The sequence below is a fragment of the Armigeres subalbatus genome, chromosome 3 (genome assembly GCF_024139115.2).
Source record: "Armigeres subalbatus isolate Guangzhou_Male chromosome 3, GZ_Asu_2, whole genome shotgun sequence".
In the NCBI taxonomy this organism is placed as follows: domain Eukaryota; kingdom Metazoa; phylum Arthropoda; class Insecta; order Diptera; family Culicidae; genus Armigeres; species Armigeres subalbatus.
The window spans coordinates 181,071,869-181,088,155 of NC_085141.1; the positions used below are offsets into that span (position 1 = coordinate 181,071,869).

At 41.0% G+C, this 16,287-nt stretch overlaps 2 protein-coding genes across 3 annotated transcripts in view; one reads left to right on the top strand and one right to left on the bottom strand.

The window, feature by feature from the left end:
* Positions 1-16,287, top strand: part of LOC134225368 (neurobeachin-like protein 1) — a 215,212-nt gene that overhangs the window by 93,258 nt on the left and 105,667 nt on the right. For both annotated transcript variants that reach the window (XM_062705381.1, XM_062705382.1), the window contains 2 exons: positions 10,951-11,100; positions 11,319-11,476. In XM_062705381.1, coding sequence (XP_062561365.1) covers positions 10,951-11,100; positions 11,319-11,476 — 308 coding nt within the window. The remainder of the gene's footprint in view (positions 1-10,950; positions 11,101-11,318; positions 11,477-16,287) is intronic.
* On the bottom strand, positions 11,936-13,096 carry LOC134225373 (larval cuticle protein A2B-like). Its single transcript, XM_062705389.1, has 3 exons — positions 13,011-13,096; positions 12,731-12,943; positions 11,936-12,653 (listed from the first exon to the last, which is right to left on the bottom strand). The coding sequence occupies exons 1-3, from the start codon at positions 13,020-13,022 to the stop codon at positions 12,363-12,365; spliced, it is 516 nt and encodes a 171-aa protein (XP_062561373.1). The 5' UTR covers positions 13,023-13,096; the 3' UTR covers positions 11,936-12,362.

Consider the following 16,287-nt stretch of genomic DNA (forward strand, 5'->3'; position numbering starts at 1 on the left):
GTTTTAATTGATAAATTGGATAAATCAATAGTTAAATTAAGGGTTCATTCACAAATTACATAACGCTAAAATGGACCTGGGGCTGAAAGCCCCACCCACCCTCTCGTAACGTATTTTGTATGGGAGGGTTCTGAAATTTGTATGGGCCGTATTTGTGAATGGCTCTAACTCAGTTTTTTCCAAATTGATCCAGACGATCTGTTGAAAAAAGACCAAATTTTTGTATTGATTGTTTCAAAAGGATACAATAAAAAAACGACGCATCCTACAAACAAATGTGAAATGGGTGACTATCGCAAAATCAGTCAAAGTTTCTAATAAAGATATCGGAAACAATTCAAATTGAGCCCTACACTGAAAAAAATCAGTTTCAAAAATTAAAACTCGATTTGCGAAAAAACGCTTTTTTTGATTTGTATGAAATTGTGTCTCAAGATAGGTGATTATGTTCCCTACCAACCGTCCATACATCGCAAGCTGGGCACTTTGAAGGAAAAAAAAGTTTTTCTAACAAAAACTTTTTCTTGTCGAAATTATTTTCAGTGTATTTTTATCCGTTGCGATTAGTTACGACCTAAATATTGTACTCTGCTTGACTGTACAGGAATATTTAAATATATGTATGTATATGTTAAATCCACTGGCACTCCTTGACACTGAGAAAAAAAATCAATTCCGACAAGAAAAATTTTTGTTAGAAAAACTTTTTTCCCTTAAAAGTGTCAAGCTTGCGATGTATGGACGGTTGGTAGGGAACATAATCACCTATCTTGAGACACAATTTCATACAAATCAAAAAAAGCGTTTTTTCGCAAATCGAGTTTTAATTTTTGAAACTGTTGAAACTGATTTTTTTTCAGTGTAGGGCTCAATTTGAATTGTTTCCGATATCTTTATTAGAAACTTTGACTGATTTTGCGATAGTCACCCATACAACATTTTTTTGTAGGATGCGTCATTTTTAATTGTATCCATTTGAAAAATCAATTAAAAAATTGGCCTTTTTCAAAAGATAGTCTGGATCAAATTTGGAAAAACTATGTATGTACTTTTCTTTTAATAGCACCTCTTAAAATATTGCACAAAAAGTCAATATAAACAATAAGAACACTTAAATGTTCCCAAAAATTCTATTTTGGCTTCATGCATTTTTATCACAGCAAAATCCATTAATTCCGCTAAGTGGATTATTCCATTGCTGTCGAGCGTTGATTTCGAACCAAACACCGCATAGGTCAAGTGATCATCACGATAGTCAAGATGACATGGATATGACAACCACAACATCAGGAAAGTTTTCCTATCATTCATGCTGGTGATCACAGGCAGAAGAAGTGAAGACATGGTGAGTGACCAAGCGCTAGTTGCTAAAATGTCACTTTCATGGTGATCGTTACACCAAGCATGTGAGATCCACATTGAGCATCACAATTGAGTGCTTGACACATGATCTGGATTTTGTTATTGTCACGCTTTGCGTGACTTGTACGGTGACACTTTGCAGCACTGTTTTCAACAGATCCAGTAAATTTATTTGTTTCGCGGATGATAAGGACATTGTCGGCCGAACATTTGCAAAGGTGGCAGGGGTCAAGGGGGTGGGAATGGGTCAGCGCTCTCACCGACAGTGTGGAGGTCGGATGACAAAATCGTTAAAAAAGGTCTCTTATAATTTAGTATTCTGGCCCTCAGATACATTAAATCTATTCTACAAGAATTCTATGTAGTTGAAACAGTGACCCATTCTCACCCCAATTTGACCCATTGCTTATTGATCCCTCCCCAGGCCATCTGCGAGTTGTGGGGCTTGCCTAGGATTTGGTGGGGTTTGACAGTGGGCCCTGTTAAACCTCTATAAAAAGCTGCATGTATCCGCAAGTAGGCTCCACCAAAGCGACCGTGTGCCGCTCAAAGCGCACAAGCCCAAGTCCTGGTGTTAGGTGGGACGCTAAACAGCCCTGACACGACGGCCCTCCGACGAGACAGGAGGTTTGCGCAGGCCCAATAAGCCGCCTAGAAAACCAATCATTACGAACAATATAAGAGATAATGCGACTCGATATAATCGGCAAAGACCTAGGCGACGAATACAGGATCACGATTGGAAGCTTGGAACATGGAATTGCAAGTCGCTAGGTTTCGCAGGTTGCGACAGGATGATCTACGATGAATTACATCCCCGCAACTTCGAAGTCGTGGCGCTGCAGGAGATTTGCTAGACAGGACAGAAAGTGTAGAAAAGCGGGCATCGAGCGGCTACCTTTACCAAAGCTGTGGCACCACCAACGAGCTGGGAACCGGCTTCATAGTGCTGGGTAAGATGCGCCAACGCGTGATTGGGTGGCAGCCAATCAACGCAAGGATGTGCAAGCTGAGGATTAAAGGCCGTTTCTTCAACTATAGCATCATCAACGTGCACTGCCCACACGAAGGGAGACCCGACGACGAGAAAGAAGCGTTCTACGCACAGCTGGAGCAGACATACGATGGATGCCAACTGCGGGACGTTAAAATCGTCATCGGTGACATGAACGCACAGGTAGGAAGGGAGGAAATGTATAGACCGGTCATCGGACCGGATAGTCTGCACACCGTATCGAATGACAACGGCCAACGATGCATAAACTTCGCAGCCTCCCGAGGAATGGTAGTCCGAAGCACCTTCTTTCCCCGCAAAAATATCCACAAGGCCACATGGAGATCACCTAACCAAGAAACGGAAAACCAAATCGACCACGTTCTAATCAACGGTAAATTCTTCTCCGACATCACGAACGTCCGCACTTACCGCAGTGCGAATATTGAATCCGACCACTACCTCGTTGCAGTATGCCTGCGCTCAAAACTCTCGACGGTGTACAACACGCGTCGAAGTCGGACGCCGCGGCTTAACATTGGGCAAGACGGTAGACTAGCCCAAGAATACGCGCAGCAGCTGGAAGTGGCACTCCCAACGGAAGAGCAGCTAGGCGCAGCATCTCTTGAAGATGGCTTGGTAGCACCGCAACCGCTGCACTTGGCACGGTGCCCCCGGATCAGAGAAACGACTGGTATGACGGCGAATGTGAGCAGTTAGTGGAAGAGAAGAATGCAGCATGGGCGAGATTGCTGCAACACCGCACGAGGGCGAACGAGGCACGATATAAACAGGCGCTGAACAGAGAAAACTCGATTTTCCGGAGGAAAAAGCGCCAGCAGGAAGATCGAGACCGTGAAGAAACGGAGCAACTATACCGTGCTAATAACACACGGAAGTTCTATGAGAAGTTAAACCGTTCACGTAAGGGCCACGTGCCACAGCCCGATATGTGTAAGGACTTAAACGGGAACCTTCTTACGAACGAGCGTGAGGTGATCCAAAGGTGGCGGCAGCACTACGAAGAACACCTGAATGGCGATGTGGCAGACGAAGATGGCGGTATGGTGATGGACCTGGGAGAACGCGCGCAGGAAATAATTCTACCGGCTCCGGATCTCCAGGAAATCCAGGAGAAGATTGGCCGGCTCAAGAACAACAAAGCCCCTGGGGTTGACCAACTACCAGGAGAGCTATTTAAACACGGTGGTGAGGCACTGGCTAGAGCGCTGCACTGGGTCATTACCAAGATCTGGGAGGAGGAAGTTTTGCCGCAGGAGTGGATGGAAGGTGTCGTGTGTCCCATCTACAAAAAGGGCGATAAGCTGGATTGTAGCAACTACCACAAAATGACACCAGCAGAGAAATTCGGAGACGCATAGTGGCTGGAAATCGTACGTACTTTGGACTCCGCAAGACGCTCCGATCGAATAGAGTTCGCCGCCGTACCAAACTGACAATCTACAAAACGCTAATTAGACCGGTAGTCCTCTACGGACACGAGACCTGGACGATGCTCGTGGAGGACCAACGCGCACTTGGAGTTTTCGAAAGGAAAGTGCTGCGTACCATCTATGGTGGGGTGCAGATGGCGGACGGTACGTGGAGAAGGCGAATGAACCACGAATTGCATCAGCTGTTGGGAGAACCAGCCATCGTTCACACCGCGAAAATCGGACGACTGCGATGGGCCGGGCACGTAGCCAGAATGTCGGACAGTAACCCGGTGAAAATGGTTCTCGACAACGATCCGACGGGCACAAGAAAGCGAGGTGCGCAGCGGGCAAGGTGGATCGATCAGGTGGAAGATGACTTGCGGACCCTCCGTAGACTGCGTGGTTGGCGACGTGTAGCCATGGACCGAGCCGAATGGAGAAGACTCTTATATACCGCACGGTACGTGGAGAAGGCGAATGAACCACGAATTGCATCAGCTGTTGGGAGAACCAGCCATCGTTCACACCGCGAAAATCGGACGACTGCGATGGGCCGGGCACGTAGCCAGAATGTCGGACAGTAACCCGGTGAAAATGGTTCTCGACAACGATCCGACGGGCACAAGAAAGCGAGGTGCGCAGCGGGCAAGGTGGATCGATCAGGTGGAAGATGACTTGCGGACCCTCCGTAGACTGCGTGGTTGGCGACGTGTAGCCATGGACCGAGCCGAATGGAGAAGACTCTTATATACCGCACAGGCCACTTCGGCCTTAGTCTGAATAAATAAAATAATTATGAAGAAGAGCAATGGATATAACTATGCGATATTCTTCCGCTTACAGTGCAAATAATCTAGTTTCTACAATAGGTCAACAGGATTTGTCTTGTGTTATTTGCAAACTTCGCATCAGATCTTCAGATAAATAAAGTGCTTAATACATAAATCGGTTATTTTGTTCTGTTACAAATTAAAAACACTGCGCATCGCTGAAGAAAACCGTTTTTTTCTGGAATTCTGATTTATGTAATAATTTGTGTTTTAAAAAGAGAAATATTTATTTATACGAAAAGTAAATAAAGATTAGCTTATTCTTGCCACCTAAAACATTTGGTACAAAAGTAAGCTAATGGAAAACAAGACAACAGCCAAATAAACAGTAAATCGGCTGCTGTCTTGTTTTCATATATGCTAACATTATAATCCATTTCTTGTTGCAAAAATAAAGTCCGACAGTCCAATCTCCATCCATGATCTGTATATACCAATACTCAGAAATAATATGACCACTATATGTACATTTCTCAAATTAGTTTCGTTCGACAGTAGAAAACAGAATAGGTCCCACTTGCCCCGTTTAAAGGGGTAAGTGGGTCCTGAAGGTAAATTTATTTCTTGCACTACCAATATTTTTGAAATTGAATAAATAGCTTCCAACACCTCTACACTTCAACAATGGAAGCATATAATGATGCATCCGTGGGTAATGTTCTGAAATAACCTGTTTTCTATGTATGCGTTAACAATTTTGCTGAACTAGCGTTTTTTTTAGGTCCCACTTGCCCCGGGGTACCTTATTGTCTTTGTTCAACCCGTTCCTTCTCATGGTAGATGTAGATCTCCGTCAAATTTTGCACCTTCCAACATTCATTGAATTATTTCAACAACTAAAAAACAGTATTTGGTCCAACTTTTTTATAATTAATTTTGTGAAAAAATAATAAAACTGTTGAAAACAATCATGTAACTATTAGGGGGATTCACTTAACGGCGTAGGTTGCTGTGTTCATGGAAATGTTTCATAGGCGATTTGAAATATGTCCCTTGTGATTGAGTGTGAAACATTTCTATAATCAAATACGCAGCAACCTACGCCGTTAAGTGAATCCCCCTATTGATTTATAGTCCAAAACTTGTTTTTTCATCCACTAATTTCAGCTAGGTATGCAAAATAACTTTTGTTCTAGCATTTTTTTGGTGTCAGGCCATTGGGCCGAAGGTCATTAGGCCGAATGGGAAGTGAGAAGTCAGTTCTTCCTTTTTCCTCCTCCATTCTTCATTCTTTCTCCTCCATCCTTCTTTCTTCCTTCTTCGTTTATTTTACTTTCTTCATCCCTCTTCCTTCTTTCTTCTTGTTTTTCCTCCTTATTTCTCCCTTCTCTCTTTCTTTCTTCTTTATTCTTCCCTTCCTTCCTTCTTTTTCTTTCTCTCTTCCTTTTTTCTTCCTTCTTTCATGCTTCTTTCTCCCTTCTTTCTTCCTTCTTTCTTCTTTCTGCTTAATTCTTCCTTCTTTCTTTCTTCCCTCTATCTTCCTTTTTTTCCTTCTTCTTCTTCTTCTTTTTGGCATTATATCCCCACACTGGGACAGAGCCACCTTGCAGCTTTGTGTTCATCAAGCACTTCCACAGTTATTAACTGCGAGGTTTCTAAGCCAGGTAACCTTTTTTGCATTCGTATTATCATGAGGCTAGCACGATGATACTTTTATGCCCCCCTTTATTTCCAATCCGAATATTGTCTAGACCGGCACCGGGAATCGAACCCAGCCACCCTCAGCAGGGTCTTGCTTTGTAGCCGCGCGTCTTACCGCATGGCTAAGGAGGGCTCCTTTTTTTCCTTATTTCTTTTTTTTTCTTTCTTCTTTCTTTCTTCCTTCGTTTTTCCTTCTTTCATCCTTCTTTCTTCCTGCTTTGATGCTTGTTTCTCCCTTCTTTCTTCTGTATTTTTTCTTCTTTTTCCCTTCGTTCTTCTTTCTTTTTTTTATTCCTTTTTTTTCTTTTTTCCTTTTTCATTCTTTCTTTCATCCTCCTTTCTTTCTTCTATCTTCCTTCTTTCTTCCTTCTTTTTTCCTTCTTTTTTCCTGCTTTCTTCCCTCTTTCTTCCTTCTTTCTCCCTTCTTTCTTCCTTCTTTCTTCCCTATTCCTTCTTCTTTCTTTCTTCCCTTTTCCTTCTTTCTTTCTTCCTTCTTTCTCCTTTCTTTTTTCCTTCTTTCTTCCTTCTTTCGTCCTTCGTTTCCCCTTCTTTTTTCTTTCTTTCTTCCTTCTTTCTTCTTCCGTTCTTTCTTCCTTCTTTTTTATGTCCTTCTCTCTTCCTTCTTCTTCCTTCTTCCTTCCTTCTCTTTTCTTTATTTCTTACTGTTTTTTCTTTCTTCCTGCTTTCTTCCTTCTTTCTTCTTTCTTTCATCCTTCGTTCTTTTTTCTTACTTCTTTCTTCTTTTTTGTTTTTCTTCCTTTTTCCTTCCTTTTTCTTATTTCTTCCTGCTTTCTTCCTTCTTTCTTCCTTTTTCCGTTCTACTTTCTTCCTTTCTTTTTCTTCCTTCTTTCTTCCTTTTTTCTTCCTTCTTTCTTCCTTTTTTCTCCCTTCTTCCTTCTTGTTTTTGTCTTTCTTTCTTCTTTTCCTTCCTTCTTTCTTCCTTCTTTCTTCCTTTTTTCTACCTTCTTTCTTCCTTCTTGCTTCCTTTTTTCCTTTCCACCTCCTTTCTTCATTTTATCTTCTTTCTTTTTTCCTTCACTCTTTTTTCTTCCTTCTCTCTTCTTTCTTTCTTCCATCTCTTTTTCTTCTCTTCTCATATTTTATCCTTCTTTCTTCTCATGACTCACTTCTCACTTATCACTTTACACTTCTCATCTCTCACTTATTACTTTACACTTTTCACCTCCCTCCTCTCACTTCTCACTTCTAGCCTCTACGCTGCTCACTCTTTCACTTCTCACTACTCACTTCCTCACCTCTCACTTCTCATTTCTCACTTCTTACTTCTCACCTCTCACTTCTCTCTTATCACTTTTACTTCTCACTTCTCACCTCTCACTTCTCACTTCTCACTTCTTACTTCTCACCTCTCACTTCTCACTTCTAACTTCTCACTTCTTACTCCTCATTTCTCACTTCTCACTTCTTACTTCCCACTTCTCACTTCTTACTTCTTACTTCTCATTTCTCACTTCGTACTTCTCACTTCTTTTTACTTCTCATTTTTCACTTCTCACTACTCCCTTCTCACGTCTCACTTGTCATTTCTCACTTCTTACCTCGTACTTCTAATTCGGCCTCATGACCTAGTATCCATTTTTTTTCATAGGTGATTTCTTCATATTGAAAATTTTGAAAAAAGTCGTGGGAAAGAAAGGGTTAAGAGGCTTTCAGACCTTGGCTGCCTCACTTCTGGTGGCAAAAGGTAGTGGCATTACATGTCATTGTTATTCGATTTATTTTCGTTGCATGCTTTGTTGGGGTTCCGGTAGCTGTTTAGTTTGTGTTCCTTTTTGCAAAGGGGGGTCCTAGTTCATAGCCGGGTCGGTTTGATTTCAAGGGGATTCAGGTTGTGTTCCGTAATTTCTTGGGAGTTGTCCAGTTTCATACAGAGGTCTTCATTCATTGGGTTGTCGTGGGGTGACGCCAGGTTTTCTTTATACTTTAGTGTAAAGGTGCACGTCTTTTAAGAAGTTTAAGTATGGAAGATTTTTCTTCCATTTTAATGCATTTTCTTTTTGAGAAACTGTTTCCCATTTCCAAAAAAATTAGGGAGGATTGTTTTTAACCAAAATTGCATAAATTCTATTAATTTCATCGATACAATCCAAAATTTAACCAAAACATTTAAAACATAAAAAACAAAATCAAATCATGCGTACAGCATTTTTTTAATTCTAATAAGGTTATTAAAACTCATTTTTTTCAACGACTTTATTGACGTGTTATTTTTAATGGAACATTAAGTTCAATACAGATTCTAAAGATAGGGTTACTGATGGTATTCTCATCGGGGTCCCATTCCCGAAACAGTTAAAAAAAACTCCTCCGTAATCGTGTGTGCATGCATACTCGAGAATTTACGATGCATCTAGTTGAAACTTACCCTAAAGATGCAAATACGGCTTGAGAGGGGTGTGCCGAAGCACAATAGCCCGCCGGGAATACCTGCTGGGGCGCCGTACCGAAAATCGGCGGTGGCGGCGTTTGCCAAAATTTTGGGAGGCGGCGGTAGCCCGCCGTGAATCGGCGTGGAGATTTTTTTTACTATGTTGTTTGTAAAGATTTTTTATGCATTTTTTAAAGATATTTTCAAGACATTATCGGGAGAATCCTTTGAATTTCGCCGGAAAAATCTGATGCACTTCGTCAGAAAATTCTATAAGTTTTTTTCAAAATATTTATTTGTAAATTATTGTCGGATTTTCCACGAGAACTACTTGATAGTTTCTTAAATTCTTTGAAATTTACGATGGAAGCACTTTGAGGTCCCATGGAAATTATTCGGAATTTACATTATTTTTTTTTTAAGTTTTTTTAGGTCCCATGGAAATTATTCGGAATTTACATATTTTTTTTTTAGAATTTCCATGGAAAATTGTTCTAAATTTATATAAGAAAAAGTTTAGAATATCCATGGAAAGTTTCTGTTGAGTATTTTTCGAAATTTACACAAAAAAATATCGGAATATCCGCGGGACACTTTAAGGAGTTTTCACGGGAAACTCTCTGGAATTTTCACTAGAAACTCTCCGGAAATTTTCCAGAGCTTCCACGGATTAAAATGCGTATTTCGACGGAAAATTGTCATGGAAAATTATTTCAAAAATGAGAAAGGTCGTTTGGCCGAAAATTATTTGGCGGTAATTCATTTGTTCGAATAACACGTTAAGTCTTAAGTCATCTGCCGAAATGCTAATGGACCCTACCAGGCCGTTTGGTTGTATAGGTCATCAAGTCGAAAATGGCGTTTTGCCGAAATGGTCGTTTGATAGCAAGAATCATTTACCCGAAAATGTACGGCCAAATGTCAATTATTGAATATGGTCAAAAATGTCCACCCATTTTCGGCCAAATAGCTTTTCTGCCAAACGACCATTCCGGTCAAATGACTTTTCGTCGTTTGGCCAAAAGTTATTCGGCGAAAAGTCATTTTTCACCGAAAGTCATCAGTCCAAATTCCATTTGGCCGAATTGAACGCTTGTTCGAAACGGTTATTGAATAGAACGAAAATGGTTTGATCGAAAGAGTCATCTGACGGAAGCGACATACAGCCGAAAAGGACATTTGGCCGAACTGGTAATTTGGCCGGAAAAGTTGTCAGTCCGTTTGACCGGAACGGTCATTTTGCCGAAAAAGTCGTTTGACCAAATAACCGTTTGTTTAAAAAATTACATATGTAACATTTTTGGCAAAAATGAGATTTTCTGGCCAAAATGAGTATTCTGGCAAAAAATACAAAAAAATCGTTCTGGAATGTATTTTTTTTTTTCATTTGTTTGATAAACTACATATGCTCATGGCTCAAAAATTGATGGCCCGCGGTTCAAATAAAAAAAATGACAAAAGTTTTTTCCATACTAATTTCCACCCTTTGGAGAGCAGTTAATGAGTACTGCTTGCAGTTTTCGCACTGGAAGTGCCCCGGGGTGTTGAGTTTTGCTAAAAACTATTGATCTGTATTGAAAAAATCAAAAGATTCGGTGCCAATTAGTTCTAAAACAATATTTCGTTGTTTTCTTGAAATGTCTTTGACAAGCATTCAGCCAACCGATTTTTCTTCCAAAACGGTGCGACCAAGTGACATTTTCGGCCAATTAACTTAAGGCTAGATGGGCTTCGGCTCAGTGGTTTGTTTGGTCAAACAACGTTTGAGAAATTTCTTTTCTCCGTATTCCAAAAAAAGATTAGAAAAATATTGTCAAACAATTTAGTACCGAATCTTTAGGTTTTTTCGACACATATCAATAGTTAAAGGCAAAAAACCAAGCCCAGGGGCACTTGAAGGTCGGAGGCTCTATAATTGCGCTACAAAGTACATAAACAAGGGTAGTTTTCAAACAAACGAGACATTTTCAATTCATATATTATCAAACATTGTATCGTCAAAATGTATTGTATAAACCTCTGATCAGAAGGATAATCTATTTTGCAAGTCCACGGAGCTAAATGTAAGCCTATAAAAACCCTTCTCATTATGCAATCGCAGCACTTTGATAGGAAGATCGATCGCATTTTATATCCACCGTTCGTGATATGTTGAAAGGTTACGACCGGCAGGCATTCGTCTTGCTTTGAATCATATTGCGATTTCCGCATCGGAGTCAACCGAACCATTCTTCATGAGACGCCGCATAAGTAGTAATGCTTGTCCTAATCACCGGTGCATTTCGTCTCTCGTTGCAGATCAAGCCACTGTACAGTGCCTACCAGAAAGACTTATCCAACTCACTGTGGGAGCCGCTGAACACATTTTGGGCCGAGTGTTATGAGTCGTGTAAATTTTCGTCGCAGCGTCGTGCCAAGCTGCAGATGGAAAGCCGTCGGAAGTTCCAGGTAAGAGATTGAACTGCACATCAACAGCAGCTTATTGGCCCTAATGTTCGCATTATGGTCCTATTTTTAAGTCAATTAGTGAACATTGGTCAATTAAGCGATTAGCCGTCAATTGAGGAACATGTGTCGCTACATATGTTGAAGAATGACGGTGATTGATTCCTACCAAGTTTGTATTAACTTCGATTTGTTATATGCATGCATCTCCATTGCCTTAGGAAAAAATATTGATCCCCTGTCGGATACGGCAGTCGGAGGAACTGGCACGAATCACGGTGCAGCAGACTCAGCGGAAGGCGAAAGATGCGCACATTGACCGTAGGTGGCACATACTGAAGCGCTTCTTGTACGGGCCGAAGGGCGCGTGGGCCAAACTGTGAGTAGCTCATTATTCAATTTTATTTACTACTGCCGGTATTTAGTGCGGTATGTCAATAGTAGGGGTGCAGCTATGGGATGTTTTTATATCACAATAGAGCGTTGAAGACTGTTACATAAGGAATCTCCGGAAACCGATTTTATTTTGCAGTTCTAGCCGTCCTTTGCGGCAGCATTAGGGTAGATTCCCGCCCTAGTAAGGAGACAACGTTTCGTAGCGCGTAAAGTTATCCACTGGACTGGGTGTTTGTGCATGAATGTCCCGTTTATTGTTTAATGCCAAGTGCTGAGTGCTCAGTCTTTGCGACTTTTGATCATAGACGTTGGTCCATTCTCTGGAGACTAAACACTAGGTCAATATAACTTTATACCGGATTGATCCATTCACTCCTTGACCCCGAATTACACTACTTGGTGCTACTTGGCTTAATCTAGTCAAGTCAATAATGTTCGGGGCCGCTCATATAGCAGATCGGATAGTTCTTCAACGCAATGAGATAGCTTCCATTCCTTTTCATTTTATATTTTCTCGATTGATTGAGCTAATAACACTAGAATAACACTTAAGTCACACACACACAGTCTAACTATAGAGCAGTCGGTGTGTTCTTATCGGAACTGCTCCTGGTCCTATGCAATGAATGATGTTGATTGCTTCGTATGGTACGTTTACGTTCTTTGAGCGATTATGTTACTATTTACATGATGAATGATTCTAATTGCTTGTGTACAATGTGTACATTTTTTCCCTAATTTGTCTTATCAGAGTCCAGGTTCGAAGGCGGTGGTCTATCGATGTGATTCTATTGTGGTGATGCTTAGTGATTTTAATCAGAGTATAATCCCTGAAACCACGGCAAATTCACGGGATGGGGATCAGATACTTAACCAATGATGGCTTTGCCGTAGGCTGGGTATCCAAGAGGGGCAGCAGGGTAACCCAATGGAGCGGCAACCTTGGCGACGGCTGGGTATGCCAGCGGAGCGGCAATTGGTGCAACAGCCTTGACGGCAAGTGGCTGACGGCTTACGACGGCGTTGAATCCGTTGACAGGATCGGCGGTGTATTCAACAACACGACGGGTGCCATCGGGTTCGACCAGAGAGTAGGATCCAGTAACGACATCTCCGGAGCGAGATTCCTGTTGTTCCTTGTTGTCTCCGGTCAGGGCATCCTAAAATATGAGTTCTACACTTAGTTTGGGGACTTGGTTGCCTATTAGGGACCTCATGGGTCTCAAAAATTTCTTACGGCAATGTGATAGCTGTAGCTGTACTGTGGGTTTGGATCATAATCATCGACGGCTTTGGCGATCACTGGAGCGGCGACCTTGGCAATAGCTGGGTAGGCCAGGGGAGCGGCAACCTTGGCCACACCGAGGGCAGGATAGGCAGCTGGAAGAGCAGCTGGATATCCAATGGCAACAGCGTTAGCGACGGCCACGACGGCAGCAAGAACTGCGAACTAAAGGAGATTCAATTCACAAATGGTTAGTCTAATGAATTCAAAATTCAGTCGTTCTCGTTCTTACTTTGAATGCCATTTTGGTAGCTATGTGAACTGTCTGACAACCGTATGTTGATTATGTTCTGTTGAGCAGTGTCCACTCCTTTTTATAGTCGTTATCATTTAAAAATTCGCTCACTTGATTCGAATGTCACCGTTTGGCTGAAGTGTATCGTTGGTCGACATTTTTTTTTGTTGTTTCTTTTCTGGCGCAGATCAAAAGTGCGTACCTATATATCAGCTGTTGCACTTGTGTTCTCTAGCGCATGCACCGAGGGTGCAAGTTCAATCTCACGACATGTATGCATTCTAGGGGCATAGGCAGATTTAACCAACACTCAAATGCAAGCAAGACCACATCCAGCCGGTTGCATTGAACGGAGTTGAGAGGGCGAATTCGTTCATCGTCCCAATGCTGAACGGCTTCGGAACAGTTTATGTGCTTTTCCTTTTTTATACCCACGCGTAAGTACCTCACAACTGCAACAGCACCACAATCCACATAGGTGTGGTACGCGCTGTGGAACGTTCATAACGAATAAATAAAATCTGCGAAAATAAGATTATCTTTCGCCCTCCAAGGGAAACATGGTGAGCACGCGCAAATCGACTGATCAAACGCCGGTTCGATGATGCAATTACTGAAAATTTCGGTCCTTTGCTGATAACCGTTGGTCAGGTCACTAGGTTAGATAGTTTTACCAGAGTAGTGTATTAGTGAACGCCTTCTGTATATCAAGTTTTGGCGGATTTAGTACACAATTATCAATTGTCATGGTTCGGGGTTTTTATTGTGACAGTTTTGAGACCTGCCCTACATCTACACAAGACGTTATTTGAAGTACAATGATTAGCTAAAATTATTGTGTCGTTAGTTGACTAAATGTATGACATTATCATGACTGCGGGTTTGAGACATTATAAATGTGGAAACACAGACGATGTCTTGTATGTGAAATATGCGAGGCGAATATGTGAAAAAAAATTTAAGAACATCTTTTTCTGAATTTTCATTATTATCTCCTAAAATTGACTGATTTTTTACTTTTGACCGAGACCTTGGGGCATTTTGCTGAACTTGTAATCTATATAGGATTACTAAATATTCCGAATCTTCATCTGATAGCGGTGGGGTAGGATTACGTAATTTTCCAATCATGTGTTTTAGGTATATATGGGAACGTTTCCGTTTTCCATCTCATCTCGAATCAAAGAAATACGGCACCAATTCCGTCGCTTCTATTTTGCTAACTGCTGAAAAAATCACAAAAATAAAAAACAAATGGAATACCTTCTTATTGCTTTGTTTTTCGTGGGATGAATATCGGAGCTATGAGTCGAAGTCCAGCAGCAGTAACCCTATTAGGACAAATGAGAATTGATAATATTCAATTCTCGCATGATTTTTGAAAACGTTGTATGTCCAACAGAGAGGCTCTGTTTGTTTACTTCTCTTTCGAATATTACAAGGCCATACTAACATTTACATTCGATTTTTCAGCACAGATCTGGAAGAAAATAGCACACTAGACAATGTGTAGATTGTGCAAAAAAGTTTCAGTATTTTGAGTATTTTTCCTTGTTTAAAAATGAAGTGCTCATCTTGCCCCATTTGAGGTAAATTATTCTAATCTAACTAAGCATGGTCAAACATTTTACTGTCAATATTTTAAATTGCCCTGAAACATTCTTTGATGACACATAAGATGTGTACTTGGTCAAGATTTTCATAAAGAAATGTTTTTGTTTTTAAAAACTTTATTTTCTAACGCTGATTTCTTATAAAAAATCCAAGTTTTCACCAACTTTTGCTAATTTATCTGTATTTCAGATTCATTATTTATATATGTTATCTTTGATCTCCGCTGCTTTAAACCGTTTACAATTACACATGCATGACATGTCATGACAATAGTTGGTCCAGGGGTATAGCAAAAGTCAAAATCACCGAAGCAAACATAAAATACATACCTAAATATGTTTACTCTTTTACCCGTTGACTTACACAGATTTATGACTTAAAAATGATTTACTACTCTGAGTCGTGTAGTGCACTCACGTACACGCTAAAAATAACGAGTCGTTTACAGGAGTTAACCCCGTTGAAACTCATGGAAAAAGGTCAACTAAATTAGGTGTGCACAAACCGAGAATGTCAGAATGCCCAAAACTGTCAAAATTTCCAAAAATGTCAAATTCATGTTTACTACGGTGCATCTGTATGGGGTTGACAGTTGCGCTATATCTCTGAGTTGGTCAGAATAGCTGTCAAACTGAAGCAGTGCTGCTAGTATTTTTTTGTTATTGCTTCGAAAAACCGAAAACTTGCTCTTGCCCACGAGCAGTATTGCCCCACTTTACTCTATGTTGTGAGCCTTCCTCCTACTCGTTACTAGTTTCTTGACATTCTGTGCCCTACGTTGCGTTGGTGAATGGTTCTTCTCTTAAGGACTGCTTTTTTACTTCTGTGGCCTACAAACCTGCAGCGGTAAGGTGACAAATCGGCCTCCAGTGTCAATGGATGTGGATTAAATGATGGTGTTTCAAACCAAAAACTGTTTCCGGAAGCCGCCACTCTAGGTTACCAAATGTAGTCTATTCGTGGTCTCCAGCAACACACTTCTTCATCTCACTCTGGATAGCTCAGTAACTTTAAGTAATTAGGCGTCCATTTCCTCTCAAATCATTAGAAAGCGAACGATTCAAGGTTCGTCCGAAGACCTCCTTTTTCAGGCCAATCACCTTGCATCACAGCATCGTTCTAATTACACTACTCCTTCATGACTATTTAAAAATCGATAGTTGGAGACTATGGTAAGTAGTTGGTTATAGTTGGGTTGGGTTTTTGGCATTTTTGGCCAAAATGAATCATCGTCCAAAAATACGTATTCTAACACAACATTCATTTGTTCAACTAGTTGTAAACATGCTTAACATAGCTTTATTGACTGTGCACATCGTAGTTGCTACTCGTAATTGGCCGAGAAACAATATACTCAGCTCACCAATTGAATAGCTTTCCTGGCATTAGAAATCCATTATCACTGTACATGCTTTGGAGTTTCAAACATTCAAAACCAATAATGATGCCGGCCACGTTTGCACAGTAAATTTAGCATTAGAACAGGAAAATTAGTTCGACACTCCTTGCTACAAATGACCAAGGAATGCTCTGCATCTTTATGAGCGCCACGGGAAAGGAATTGTTGGTTAGATGAGAAAGTAATCTCTAGGAAGCAGGGAATCATTTTCTCTTGAATGCGCATGCGAAACAAGCGATAAATGAGAACCAACGACAAAGC